Source organism: Sardina pilchardus, chromosome 10 (genome assembly GCF_963854185.1).
Source record: "Sardina pilchardus chromosome 10, fSarPil1.1, whole genome shotgun sequence".
NCBI lineage: Eukaryota > Metazoa > Chordata > Actinopteri > Clupeiformes > Clupeidae > Sardina > Sardina pilchardus.
Window position 1 is genome coordinate 18,803,317 of NC_085003.1, and position 12,856 is coordinate 18,816,172.

Genomic DNA, 12,856 nt, shown 5'->3' on the forward strand with positions numbered 1-12,856 from the left:
GATACACCACCTCCTGCTCCAGCTAGCCTGGCTAAGCTAGCTTGCCTAAGGGTGCTTTCACACCAACATCGTTTGGTGCGCACCAAACGGTCCATTTGTACCAAAACCTCTTAGTTCGGTCCGTTTTCGTTGGTGTGAAAGCATTAATCGCACTCGGGTGCGCACCAAAACAAGCGGACCGAGACCTCCAAAAAGAGGAGGTCTCGGTCCGCTTGACTCCGCACCAAAAGTCGACCTCTGGTGCGGTCCCTCTGGTGAGAACGCGAACTGGGGTCCAAACCATAGACTGTAGGTCAAAATAGTGAGTCAAAATTGGCGCCGATTTCTACCGGAAAATAAACATTGAGAAAAAATCAATCAGGCCAATTTTGGTTCGTTTTCTGGTGTGAAAGCGGACCTCACTGGAGTCTATATGCTACATAATAACAATTTCACTGCCTGAAGCAGACCAAATAATCGAATTAATGGTGTGAAAGCGCCCTAACAGTTGTTGATCTGGTGCACCGTTAGAAATGCATCTGCTGCACTGCAGTGTTGAAACTCATCCGGCTGGGCTGGGCTTGGCTTGGCTGTGCTGCCTGGTGGGTTCACCTGCTCTAATTAGCCTATGCCTCATGAGTCATGAGTCGTGGGGGCGGAGGATCCACACAGGCTGAATAGAGCTCCTCTGATATCATCTGCACAGGCTGTGCTGATCCCAGAAGAGACGCTTTCAACAAGTACATGCAAATGTTCAGTTAGTTAGTGCACGACGCCAACGCATGCTAAAACAACAAGTGTTACGGATGGCTAATTACACACACAGACTCTAGTCTAGTGCAAACAATGAGTGAGAGATATGTAGCTTCACAAGTCTTGGCTGCCTTGAATGGTCATTAGAGTTGCCTTTTTTTATCTACTGTAGTGCAATGGTTTTGTGAATATATTCATGTACTAAGTAAAAGCTGTTCTCACTTCGGCATTTTGTGCATCGTTTATGCAAATTGCTGCTGCAACACTGAAATCACACTTTGGAGGACAGTACAGTATGTCATTTTCAGAGTGTTCAGTGCTGTCCTGGCCTGATCCGTAAAGGGAGCTCCGTCACACACAGTTACAGGCATTCCTCTGCTCAACCTTCACAGCAATTGATGAACTATGGAGTGAAGCCAACTAACCGGTTTGCTAGTAGACGCTTGTTCAAACTCGCAGTGCATGCAAACCCTGCAGGAGATCCTGCTTCTCCTAGACCACAACATATTGTACTCTCATGCTCGAGCGTCTGCAACTGTGCCCCGTATACTGTCCTGCTAGACCACAACATACTGTACTCTCATGCTCGAGCGTATGCAACTATGTCCCGTATGCTGTCTTGATAGACCACAACATATTGTACTCTCATGCTCGAGCATATACGACTTCTACAGCTCGTAGTTTATAGTGACCGGTAGAGGAGACTTTATCTAAATAAGAGTGCACTGGTGCAATATATGTTCCTGGTCCTCTCGCCTTAAGCTCTCCAGATATGTTCTGTAACTGCTTTAAGAGTCGTCTGCTCATGCCTGAGCACCATAGATTATATCCATGCGTAAGCAATGTCCTGCAGGCTATCAACAGGCTACGCAGCAGGACTGTAGGCTACAGTATGTGTAAGCGCCAAAGAATATGTGACACTTCCTCTACAAGCACACGTACATTTCCGTCTGTCTTTTGTGTGTCTCTGGATCGTCTCTCCCAACTGGAACATGTGAGCTCACGCTGCAGAGAGAGACCAGTGACCTCCAAGTGACCTTTGGAGATCAGTTAAGCTGGTTCCAGAGTGTTCCTGCAGCCCACACACTACTAAACGCCACCTCATGCCGCAGGGATGCCCATTACACTGGAGAACCTCATGCCTCATGGAGAACCTCATGCCACAGGAATGCCCATTACACTGCAGAACCTCATGCACATCACTCAAACCAACGGCCGCATAACCTACATGTTGTCTATGATATGGGGCGGTGGTAGTGTAGTGGTTAAGGTGCTAGTGTGCTGTAGCCTGACAGTTGTTGGTTCAATTCCCAGCTTCCACCGTTGTGCCCTTGAGCAAGGCACTAAACCCCAAGCTTCTCCGGGGACAATGTGATACAATCCCTTGTAATGTAGTTGACATACAGTATGTGCGTCACTTTGGACAAAAAAAAAAAGTGTCTGCTAAATGTGATATCATTGTCGCAACATTGTTTGGGGCTACCAGGATCAGACTCAGGCGATTTCCGTTGTCTTGCAGTGTGGCAGTAGGGGGCTATTTTTAGGCCCTTTATGGGAGCGGGTCATGGAATGCTGAGAGCAGTTATGGGAGCTGCCCCCCCTAATGAGATAAGATAAAGATGCCATGCTTGCACTGTAAGTGTGTACTTTAAAATACATATACAAGCTATCTATCTACAGTATGTACTGTGTGTGTGTGTGTGAGTGTGTGTGTATGTGACTTACCCTTCCCGAAGTTGGGAGTAGATTGCTGCTTGCAAAGAGGTGTCTCTCTCTTCCTCATCTTAGCCAGTGAATGGAGAAGATCCTGCAACAGAAACCGATACAGATTATCTGTAATTTCTCTTAAGACCATACAAAGCCTTGTCAGCACCACCACGTGCCCATGGCCATCTCTGAGAATGGGAGCTGTTTCTTGAATGTCATGCTGCTGTCAGGACGCAATCAGAAATGATGCTTATTGGCCCCAGTCGTGGCGCGATTCCCGCCCCGTGGTCCTTTCCGGATCCCGCCCCTCCTCTCTCTCTCCCACTCGCTTCCTGTCACTCTACACTGTCCTGTCTGATTAAAGGCATAAAAGCCCCAAAAAATATACTTTCAAAAAATAAATTATGCATACTGTATTACCTATGGCCTTGGAGCCGAGCTGCACCAATCACATGATGCATCTGATATACAGTAGGCTGGCTAGAGGCGAGTTAAACAGATGACGACAGTCAAAGTCCAAAATCAGTCAGTAAAACATAAGTCGTAGTGTTATCCAATTGCGTCGAAGTATGGAATCAGTCAGTAAAACTTAAGTCGTAGTGTTATCCAATTGTGTCAAAGTAATCAGTCAGTAAACATTGGTCGTAGGGCGTGCAGTGATATGTTCAAATGCATGGCCCTCTAGTTGGGCCATCTCCATTACTCATTGCCAGACCCTAAATCTGTTGTAGATTTGGGTCTGGATTTCCAAGCTAGTTCACTAGAAACCTTTTAGTTTAGTTTCTACTCTACTTCTACTATACTAACATTAAATATTTCAACTTTGGCAGTACATGTTTTATATATATATATGAACAGGAAGTGAACATGCCAGTTAAGAGGCCAAATGCCATCCTTTCTGTCTTGTGGCAGATAACCCTTACAGCACTCATAGCACTCTTCCTGTGGAACGGCTCACAACAGCTCACAGTGGCTCTGTCAGAAAGCTCCATACAGTGGACCGCAGCAAAGCACTTAGTCAAGAAACAGCCCATTCTAATAGCCATCAAATCTCTCCCAGCTAGCTGATGGCCATCCTCTCAGAGGCCATTAAACTAAAGACCACCCACCCACCACTTCCCGCAATTAAAAAGTTATTAAGCTACTGCTGGTAAGTGCACAGTGGCACGCAGCCAGTCTTCTTATCAAGGAGATACTGGAAATTAGCCCTGGGCGCCACCACCCCAGATAACACACAGAATTGCATCCCAAAGTGTCAACATTAAGTAACTGTTCCAACTTTACTACACAAGTGTTACAGAGCATCACATCACATCACAACACACATCACAAGGCTTAAGAAGGGACATCACATTGTGAAACTTTGCCAGGTTCCCTCCCCACCACCACTGGAGTTAAGAGTGCAAAAGCAAGCTGAAACATGGCAGCAGAAGAAAGCATTCATTAGCAGTTTGTGTTTGTGTTCTGAATCAGCACTGGTGAACAGGTATCAGGATCAGATGCAGGGCAGATGAATGCTCACCTCTGTGTTCAGTGTAGGTCCCTTGGTGTGTTAACTGGTCTGAGACACTTTCTTTCTGACTTGGCTGCTTCTTTTGATGCTTCCTCCTGATTGCCTGAGAACGTTTCAAGACTGCAGCCTGCAAGCCAACATGAGTACATGCCACAAGCAGTTAACTCTTTCAGCGCCACAGCAGAGATAAGAACGTCCCCTTTAGAGGAGGCGACAACAGACACATGCATACCATTTCTGTGTATGCTAATTAGCTGTAGAGATCTAGGATGTTTACACTTTTAGCCTGCATAGTTTAGTCAGCATATTCTTGGGAAATGTGAGCAAACGATTTCTTATCTTAGGAGGGGTTAAACGGAACTATTTACTTCCCTGTTCTGTCGCCAACCTCTCATGTGCCTATGCTCGTGGAGAAGTAAGTTCAATGGTATGCGAATGTGCACAGATAAGGCTATGGGCTGTGTGCACTAGCTTACTTGAAGTCGTATAACAGGTTTCTTGTTCGTTTATATCACCGTTAACAAGCAGCAGAGCACGTTTATTACACACTGTCTCTTCAAGCACCTGAAGAGTTATAAATACCAAAATGTGTGCCCACCGAAAATCCTTCCCTCTTTATTTTGTGCAGTCACTGGACTTGGCTTTTTTGGACTTGGTGGAAACCAAATCATTTTTACAACTGAAACCTTGAAACTTGACTCGCTTGTTGCATTTCTTACGTTTTGGTACAACTAAAGCACTTACTTTCAGGTTATTGACAGACATGTGAACAAACAGAAAACTTGTTTGCCGACTTCAAGCAGAGCATATTGTTTCTGCCTACAGCATAGTGCAAACACAACAACTAAATAGAAAACAGAGATAACAATAGATACTGATACATTAAAGGGAAGGGTGCACTGCAGCAACATGTAGATTATTGATTGAGGTCACGCCTGGTGACGAATGTGTGGCATGCTGGTGGCATGACCACTTTATCTTTCAGCAGAGCCGTCAGCCGTCAGTAAGAGACCGTCAGTGCCCCCTACTGGTCGCCCAGTGGACCTACCTACAATCGTTCATAAACGCCACTGTAGTGTAGCAGCTAAACGGCGAATGTCACCTCTGCAACCTACTGTATTAAGAAATGTCAGGATATCAGTCGTTGGTATCAGCTGTTGTAAAGAATTCTTCGTGACAAAATCTGTGTAAGTGGATATTCCTTTGCATTCACGATAAAATGTATTTTGAATGTATTCTTGTCTTGGCTAGCGTCAGTTCATGGGCCATGCTACGCATGAAAGAAAATCCCAACTAATCAACTAATGTATGGCTATCCCACTACATATTTGGTTGTTCTACTACAGAAAACAGTAAAACTTTGACAGTTTTTTTTTTTTTTTTTTTGTGGTCATTTACTTGTGTTTTCCACTGATACAGCTTTGTTGCCTCTGCATGCTCTGCCCTAGCAGCAGATAGGAGCTAGCTAACGTTATCCGTTATCCTTATCAGAGCCGTCTTGCACTAGCGCACAGTCTTCTATGAATATCTCGAGAAACAGGGCTTAGAATTACCAACTTTTGAGGTTGGCCTTGGAGGTTTCATGGGTCGCCATATCAACCCATCCCATATCAAGCTACAGCGCCACCTAGTTAAAAATGAAAAAGCAAAAGGTGTTGCGTTGGGCTGACAAACTGGACAGAATGTGAGGTACATTTGAGGTATTCATGGGTTTCACCCACCTGTGGAAAGGGACCTGGTGAAACCCATGACTAGTGCCACCTAGTGGTACAAATGTAAAGACAAAAATGAGGCGTAATCGCAGGTGTCTGGCTGACAGGTTCAAAACACACTCAGCACACATGTACACACTCACACAGGCACATGCACACACACAGAGACATGCAGACACTCACACGTACGCACACACACACACACATAAACACACACAGTTAAGCATGCACATACGCACGCACACACACGGACACATAAACACACCCACACACACATAAAACATACACACATGCAGGCACACACACTCACGCGCACACACACACACACACAGACCATTACCTCCCGCCACACACACACACACACACACACACACAGAGGCACACTTATAGACAAAAACAAACACACACTTATTTACATACACAAAAGTAGAGGATGGAGTAGGAGCTGGAGACGAATGACAAGCGTGATTTGTTTTTGCAGGAGAATGTGCAGGACTGGGCTGCAGTCATATTTTCAGTACATGTCGTTAGACATTCTGTGGCCTTATTCTGTGTTAGCTTTGCCTTTTGTGGTGCCACTGCTAATGCTGCCTATTTGTGAACTAACAGGTATTTGTTATAAAGTTATCTATTTGATAACCCCCCCCCCCCCCCCACAAGCTAACATTATATACTGTATGGCAACATTATTAATGTTTCAGAAAGACATTTATTGAATTACCCTGGTCTATATTTGAGACTGTACTTGTCAGTAGAGCTCGGGGAGCTGTGAAGGGTTAGGTGCCTTGCTCAAGGGCACTCAAGGGCAGTAGATGTGCCAAGACAGGTTGGTTCTCCTGGAGTGGGTTCACTCTCCTGCCTCCAGAGATGGACTGCTGTGGCTGAGTAGCCCTGTGCCCTCTAGCTGCCCTACAAATGACCTACAAATGACCTACAAATGACCTGTACTCTGGCAGTCAAGGTGTAGGTGTGGTACCCTGGCCTGGGCTTCAGCACAGGATGGGTACCTGCGCTCTCCCTTCACTAGATATGTGCTGAAGAAGTGGGATGGGTTGCTGTGAGGCCACCAGAGACTTGAGTACGAGGCGTACGAGGGACCCCCATATTCTGATCCCAGAGTACTGTATGAGCTATGTCCACCATTTTGAAAAGAATATTTGCGTGCTCTGTTAACTCCACCCACATAATTGTGAGAGTGTAGAGGGACTCAGATAGGTGGCATAATGGTGCTTGAGTTACAGTAAAGGTCTTCGACTCATGTCCCCCACAGAGGACTAAAATGAATTGCCAGGTCTCAGGAGACTATACTCCAGACTGAAGATACTTGAATGGCTACATGGGAAATTAAATTCATAGTGAGTATGCCCCGGTGTGAATAAGGCACTTGAGATGCATTATAATGAAAAGTTTCAAATGCTTACAGTAATTGAGAAGTTTTTCCCATCAACTGTAGTACCTGTCTTTTACAGCTAGATGGTGCCACAGAACTCTGTTTTGGGTCTGAGAAAGCCAGACCTAAGGGCCACATTCCTACAAAGTTGCCTTGTTTCCAACAGACGCATGAAGATGAATCCAGGAGGAAAGTTAAGGTTCAGGCCAGCACCTCTGGAATGTAATTCAACTGCTGATTCCAACCATACCTCTGATAACTGTAGGATCATGATTGTCATGTTTTTTTCCCTGCACTTTGACTAGGCTCTCCCTCTCCTGCATTTGGAGTAGCAGGGCTGGAGTAACAGGCCTCAGGCACACTATATTTTGCTCAAGGATGAGGTTTATGTGTGCACATTCAGTATGTGTGGTTTTCCAAAACCCAACAGCTTATTGTGGAGCATATCATGAAGGTCAGGGTTTTTGTTTCTAAGTTAGGCTTCAATCAAACAAGATACATCATGTAAAGTTCCAACACATTCCAGGTAACTGTGGTATTGACAACTTGTTGCCATGGTCACGTCTGTGTAACACTGAGTCATCACTGTCTCTAGGCGCTTGAAGAAGACACTACCTCCAGTGGTCCTGTTTGCAAAAGTTTAATGATTGATTTTTGTTACTTGGACTGTAAAAAAGGATATGCATTTAGCAACAGTGGTTCTAATGTTAGCATAGATTAAACATTCAACATTCAAAATTGGATTGTTAAGGTAGGGTACAATGTATATTTTCAGTATAAAAAAATAGTTACTTTTACAATTACAATTAAATGTGTATAAATATATGGTAAATTATATATATATATATAAAATATATTTAGACCTTAATATACAACAGAAAGAACATTCATACATTATTATACAGCTATTGCACATTTCCCTTTAATATACAAGTTTCAATTCAAGTATAATATGGCAGCAGCCTTTAAGTGGACGTTACAGTATTCAGACACGAGTGAGCTTCATGAGTTTGTGTATTTGTCCCGCGTCTGTAAAGAGAGTCCTCCTTTGGCATCCTCCTCCTCCTGTCCACAGGTAAATCTGCCTGAACGTGGCGTGTGAGTGAAAGCAGTCTCTGATCATGATCCGTCCGCACGGCTCCGCTCCCTCTCTTCCTCTTCCTCATCTTCATCCGTGATCCCCTGGAGTGCCTTCTGTGTCAGTTCGCTCCTGCACCTTCATCATCACCACATGTGGCAAAGTGCTGGTAAAGTCCGACATGGTCGCCCCCCCCTCCCTCCCCCTCACAGAGTCCATGCGAGGGGCCCGTGGGAGCCCAGGTGGAGCTGAGGGAGGAGAGACAGAGAGGCTGGTCAGCTCCTAGACTTGAGAGTCTCAGAGGTAAGACACACACACACACACACACACACACACACACACACACACACACACAGTACACCTGCATTCTGTGTCACATTCATGAGCTGAGCACTTCTCTCTCTCATTCTCTCTCTCTCTCTCTCTCTTTCTTTCCTCTCCTCCCCTTTACTCCCCTCTGCACCCCAGGACTGGGGCGGGGGGGGCGTCTAGATCGTCTGTCTGACTCCCAGGTGGTGATGGCAAAAGACAAAGAGATTGGCTCCCCAGCACAGTTCGGAAAGCCAAGCCAGAGTGTGTGCATGGGCCTCCCCTCATTCCCCCATTCTAGGCGAGAGAAAAACACCCCTCAAGTTCAGGAGGCATCAGTAGCATGTCACCAAGGTGAGGAGGCTAGCTTTGGTTCTACACCAACAACAACAAAAAGATAGAAAGGAAAGACAGAGAAAAAAGAAAAAAACGTCCCCCTCTTTCTTTCTTTCTCTTTCTCAATCTCTCTCTCTCTCTCTCTGTCTCTGTGTTCGCTCTGCCCAATTGCCTCATGTCCGTCTGAAGGCTGTTGAGCGCCTGCTGCTGCTGCTGTGAGCTGCTGACCGCTGCGCTCGGCTCCTGTGGGACGAGAGCGCGGAGAACAGCTGCTCGAGCGAGCGTCTCCGGCGGCGACCATATCCATCGGGCCCGATCTTGTGCTCGGGGGCCGACTGGGTCTTCTGCTTGTTGATGCCGTGCAGACGGTGGGCCAGGTCGTGGATGGCGCAGGTGACCAGGTTACAGCCCAGCGGCTTCATGGAGTTTAACGTCCTCTTAATTCTGAGGAGAAGAGGGGGGGGGGGGGGGGGGGGGGGGTGATGAGTATGAATTTGTGTTCAGGGCCAAGGTGAGGCAGAAATAGAAACAACTACCTATCACCACTTTACAATATTTAGAATATTACTCATGCAAATGTATTTTGACATCAGTCCAGTTCAAATCTGAAGACTCGTACTCGTACTGGGGTGAAATGAATAAATTGACATAGTCTCCTGGCAGGCTCTGTTCATTTGTTAGGTAGACGTGTCTTACCTGAGGTGGGGAATGAGGGCTTTGTTGCTCCTGCTCTCCTCGAGGTTGTTGACGGAGTCTTCCTCCCTCACACTTAATCTTCTGTGAACGTCTCTTCTCACCAAACTCTGCAGCCAGACGCTCAACCTGCCAAGGAGCACAAAAAAAGAGGGGGGAAGTCAGTCAAAGAGCCGTCATCGCTGCTCGAGGCAGAGTGAGAGATCTGCCTCTGTGCTTTTTTTTCTTTTTTTCCTCCCGTGTGTGAAGGAGATGTGGTCAGCGCTGGTTAGCGCAGCGTACGCACCTTTTCCTGCTCTCTGCACTGGGCTCCGCTCGGCTCCTAGAGCAGCGCACAAGTGTGACCAGCACACACAGCAGCACGGCCGACTGGAGGAACAGTTTCATTTTGGCAAGACCTGCGGAGGGGGAGAGAGAGAGAGAGAGAGAGAGAGGGTTGAGTCAGTCAGTCAGATATGGAATGCATCAGGCATGCTAATAAACACTCGCCAAGGTATTTTTTTTAAATCATGGCTTGTGAAGTTGGTCCTAGAACAACATGCGCAATAGTTGAAAAGTGAGGTCAGTCCAACCCTGAGATTATTTAACGGCTGTAATTTATTTGCTTGAGAACAGAAGTCACTTAGTTGAACTCTCAGCTGCTGTAGGGTCTGCCTGAGAGCTCAGAGCTCTCACAAGTACAAGTATGCATCTTTAGTCTCTTCTAAACAATGAGAAAATCTACATAGGTAAACAAATATTCTAAATATTATGAACTAAATATGCTAACATACTAACAAATATGCTAAATGTATGAACAAAAACTAAAAAATCTAAATCAAATTGTAAGAAAAAACACCTTCTATACCCTCACCCACACCCTCACCCACACCCCTAAAGACACATACCTGTTGATCAAGTTGATTGGCTTTGCTGGAGGTGGTTTTTTTAAAAAAAGGCAAGTCCAGATGTGTGTAGCAAGGGCTCCCTGTAGAGTGCTGTAGTCAGAAGACAGTGGTGACAGAGCTAATGTTCTGAGTGGCTAGGGCAGCCCTGGTGCCTTTATACTTTACAGGGGGTGGAGGGGGAGGAGCCACCGGGCGAGTGACAGGCGGCCACATCCACATCCTACTCTAGCCAGCACATCACATTCTTTTCCACTGACCGGCAGAACAAGAGACATAAATTACTGTTAATTATCTGTGTATGTTTGTTCATCATTTTCAAATGGTGACAACTCTCTTGGAGCCCGTTCAAGTGGAGATTTGCACTAGTGAAACATATTTGATTGCATATGGTTTTGATTTCGCTTTTTCTCTATTTTTTTTTTTTTTTTTCAAGATGTTACTCAATTGGACAATCACAAATATAGTAACATCCTGACAGAAATTGGAACAGTTGGTCTAAGATTAGATTGGAGGCTTTTGTCTCGGATTCTCTCTCTCTCTCTCTCTCTCTCTCTCTCGCTGTTGACCCTGCCGCGGATACTGTTTGTGTAATTGTGACAAACGCTGCCCTCACCCCCTCCAAAATCCCCCTCCACCCCCGACATTCCAAGCCACCTCCACATTCTCTCAGCATTTTGGGAATGCTCGTTCTTTTGCTAACAGAGGGCATTGCCGGGTACAGCTAATTTAGAAGCAGCTGTCTTTTTGGTGTGATTTAGGAAGAACTGCATTCCTAAAATGATCACTGTAAAACCATTTCCAACCAGTTATAAATCAGCCAGGAGTGAAATTGTTCGTGTTCTGGCCATTTGCTCTTTCACATGGCTGTCACCCGGCGTAAAAATGGCTTTTTGCATGAGGTCAGACCTTGCAGGCTGTCGACGTGTTGAAACTTTTTAAATTGATTTCTCCACATTTCCATCAGTTTAATCAAAAATGAAATATAACTGTTGTTTTGGCCTGTGATCAGTTGGAAAGCTGCATTGAAGTCTAGATCTATTGGCAAGCGAAGCCAATGTTTTATAACTTGTTTCAACACTAACGCAGAACGATGATAAGTGCAGCAGCTCTGCACACCAAAGTCTGAAGGCTGTTTGATGCACTATCAGTGAGTTTACTTACAAACAATTGTTAGCTTGCAACAATATATGTGCTGGGTCAGGAGGGAAGGGAGTGCACGCATTCTCTGGTTGACCCATTGCCTTGAGGCTCATTTATGATTTTTCCCCCCTTGTTTTTTTCCTTCTTTCTATTTTGAATCAATGCCAGATTCATGGCTGACCCTTTTCAGAGTGTGACGTGCCGTGAGTGCTCAGGCTTGCATAGGTCCTGCAAACACAAGTTTGTTTTGTTTAAAAATGCAGTGTTCCAGTACATTGAATTGAACGACCTTCACTGCCAAATGGCCGGACTTGTAAATAAGCATTCAGCCTCCTGTAGCTATGGTTACAGCACGTTAAGTGCGTCTCGAGATCCGTCAGTGCAATCTAAACAGCTGATAAATGAGCCTGAGCACGTGCTGAAGTGTGGCCCTCCACAAGATCCAAAGATAGTTCTCACTAATTCTAGCATGATCATGTCAAAACAGCCCAAGTGCAAGTGCACAGCCTTACAACACAGATGACCAAAAAAAAAAAACACATGGATGGATTTTTCCATCTCTGTTGTCTGAAAAATCATCCTTCTTGTTTATAAGGATGTGTCAACACCATGGAAAAAAGCCATTGGCCGAGACTCACTCACCTGTTTGCTGATTGGGCCGATGTCCATTAGTTGTAAAGAGCGGTCCCAGCTGAGACGGCTCAGGGCTGCCACTGAGCAGGGGGCTCGCAGGTAAACACTGTCCGCAGTCACCAGATCGCAGTGGGTGCCGAGAGACAAATGACTCGGGAAAAGCCCCAGGGACAAAATGTTCTGTGATTCGCCCTGAGCAGCGCCAGCGTTTTCTGTAGGTTTTTTCCTACAAAAACAAAACAGTGCGAAGAACAGCACGTCAGGGCCTGCAGGGCTGCTATAGTTGTGCTCCATGTCTCAGTATGGCAGGAGTGATGCATAAACAACGTCTGTGGAAATCTTTGCACTTGACGTAACCTCGGGTGTGCTAAGTAGAACAGGTAAAGAAGTGTTGCTGGGATAAGATGATCTAGTGCATAGGTGATCACTTTTGCAGAGGAGTGGACAGGTTCTGGCAGTGTACAGCTATTGTGTCAAGTTCCACAGGTAGGTGGACAGGTGATAAGTGAAATGCTTATCGTTCAGGTGTCGTTAAGGTGAGTGCATATGTGGGATGGGAGACAGAACGGTGAAGAACAGGTGTGAAGTGGGGCGGGCTGATGGACAGGTGCATCACTTGCTTCTTCCATTTACACACACACACACACACACACACACACACACACACGCATACACAAAGAGGGTGGAGGCAGCCATGCAAGGCACCAGCCTGCACATCGGGAGCAC

The 12,856-nt window shown here is 45.8% G+C and overlaps 2 protein-coding genes across 2 annotated transcripts in view; both read right to left on the bottom strand.

The window, feature by feature from the left end:
- ampd3b (adenosine monophosphate deaminase 3b) overlaps positions 1 to 4,111 on the bottom strand; it is a 26,740-nt gene extending 22,629 nt beyond the window's left edge. The window contains exons 1-2 of the mRNA XM_062547238.1: positions 3,962 to 4,111; positions 2,458 to 2,539 (exon numbers count right to left, since the gene is read on the bottom strand). Coding sequence (XP_062403222.1) covers positions 2,458 to 2,515 — 58 coding nt within the window. The 5' untranslated portion in view covers positions 2,516 to 2,539; positions 3,962 to 4,111. The remainder of the gene's footprint in view (positions 1 to 2,457; positions 2,540 to 3,961) is intronic.
- A 3,567-nt stretch (positions 4,112 to 7,678) lies between these two features.
- admb (adrenomedullin b) lies at positions 7,679 to 10,499 on the bottom strand. Its single transcript, XM_062548245.1, has 4 exons — positions 10,358 to 10,499; positions 9,757 to 9,868; positions 9,474 to 9,599; positions 7,679 to 9,221 (listed from the first exon to the last, which is right to left on the bottom strand). The coding sequence occupies exons 2-4, from the start codon at positions 9,855 to 9,857 to the stop codon at positions 8,951 to 8,953; spliced, it is 498 nt and encodes a 165-aa protein (XP_062404229.1). The 5' UTR covers positions 9,858 to 9,868; positions 10,358 to 10,499; the 3' UTR covers positions 7,679 to 8,950.
- Positions 10,500 to 12,856: the final 2,357 nt, after the last annotated feature.

Excerpts from the sequence above, each read along its gene's own strand:
- admb (XM_062548245.1), bottom strand. The coding sequence starts at position 9,857 with ATGAAACTGTTCCTCCAGTCGGCCGTGCTGCTGTGTGTGCTGGTCACA. Across the intron at positions 9,600-9,756 it reads AGTGCAGAGAGCAGGAAAAG|GTTGAGCGTCTGGCTGCAGA; the intron begins GTGCGTACGCTG and ends GCTCCTTGGCAG. Across the intron at positions 9,222-9,473 it reads GCCCTCATTCCCCACCTCAG|AATTAAGAGGACGTTAAACT; the intron begins GTAAGACACGTC and ends TCTTCTCCTCAG.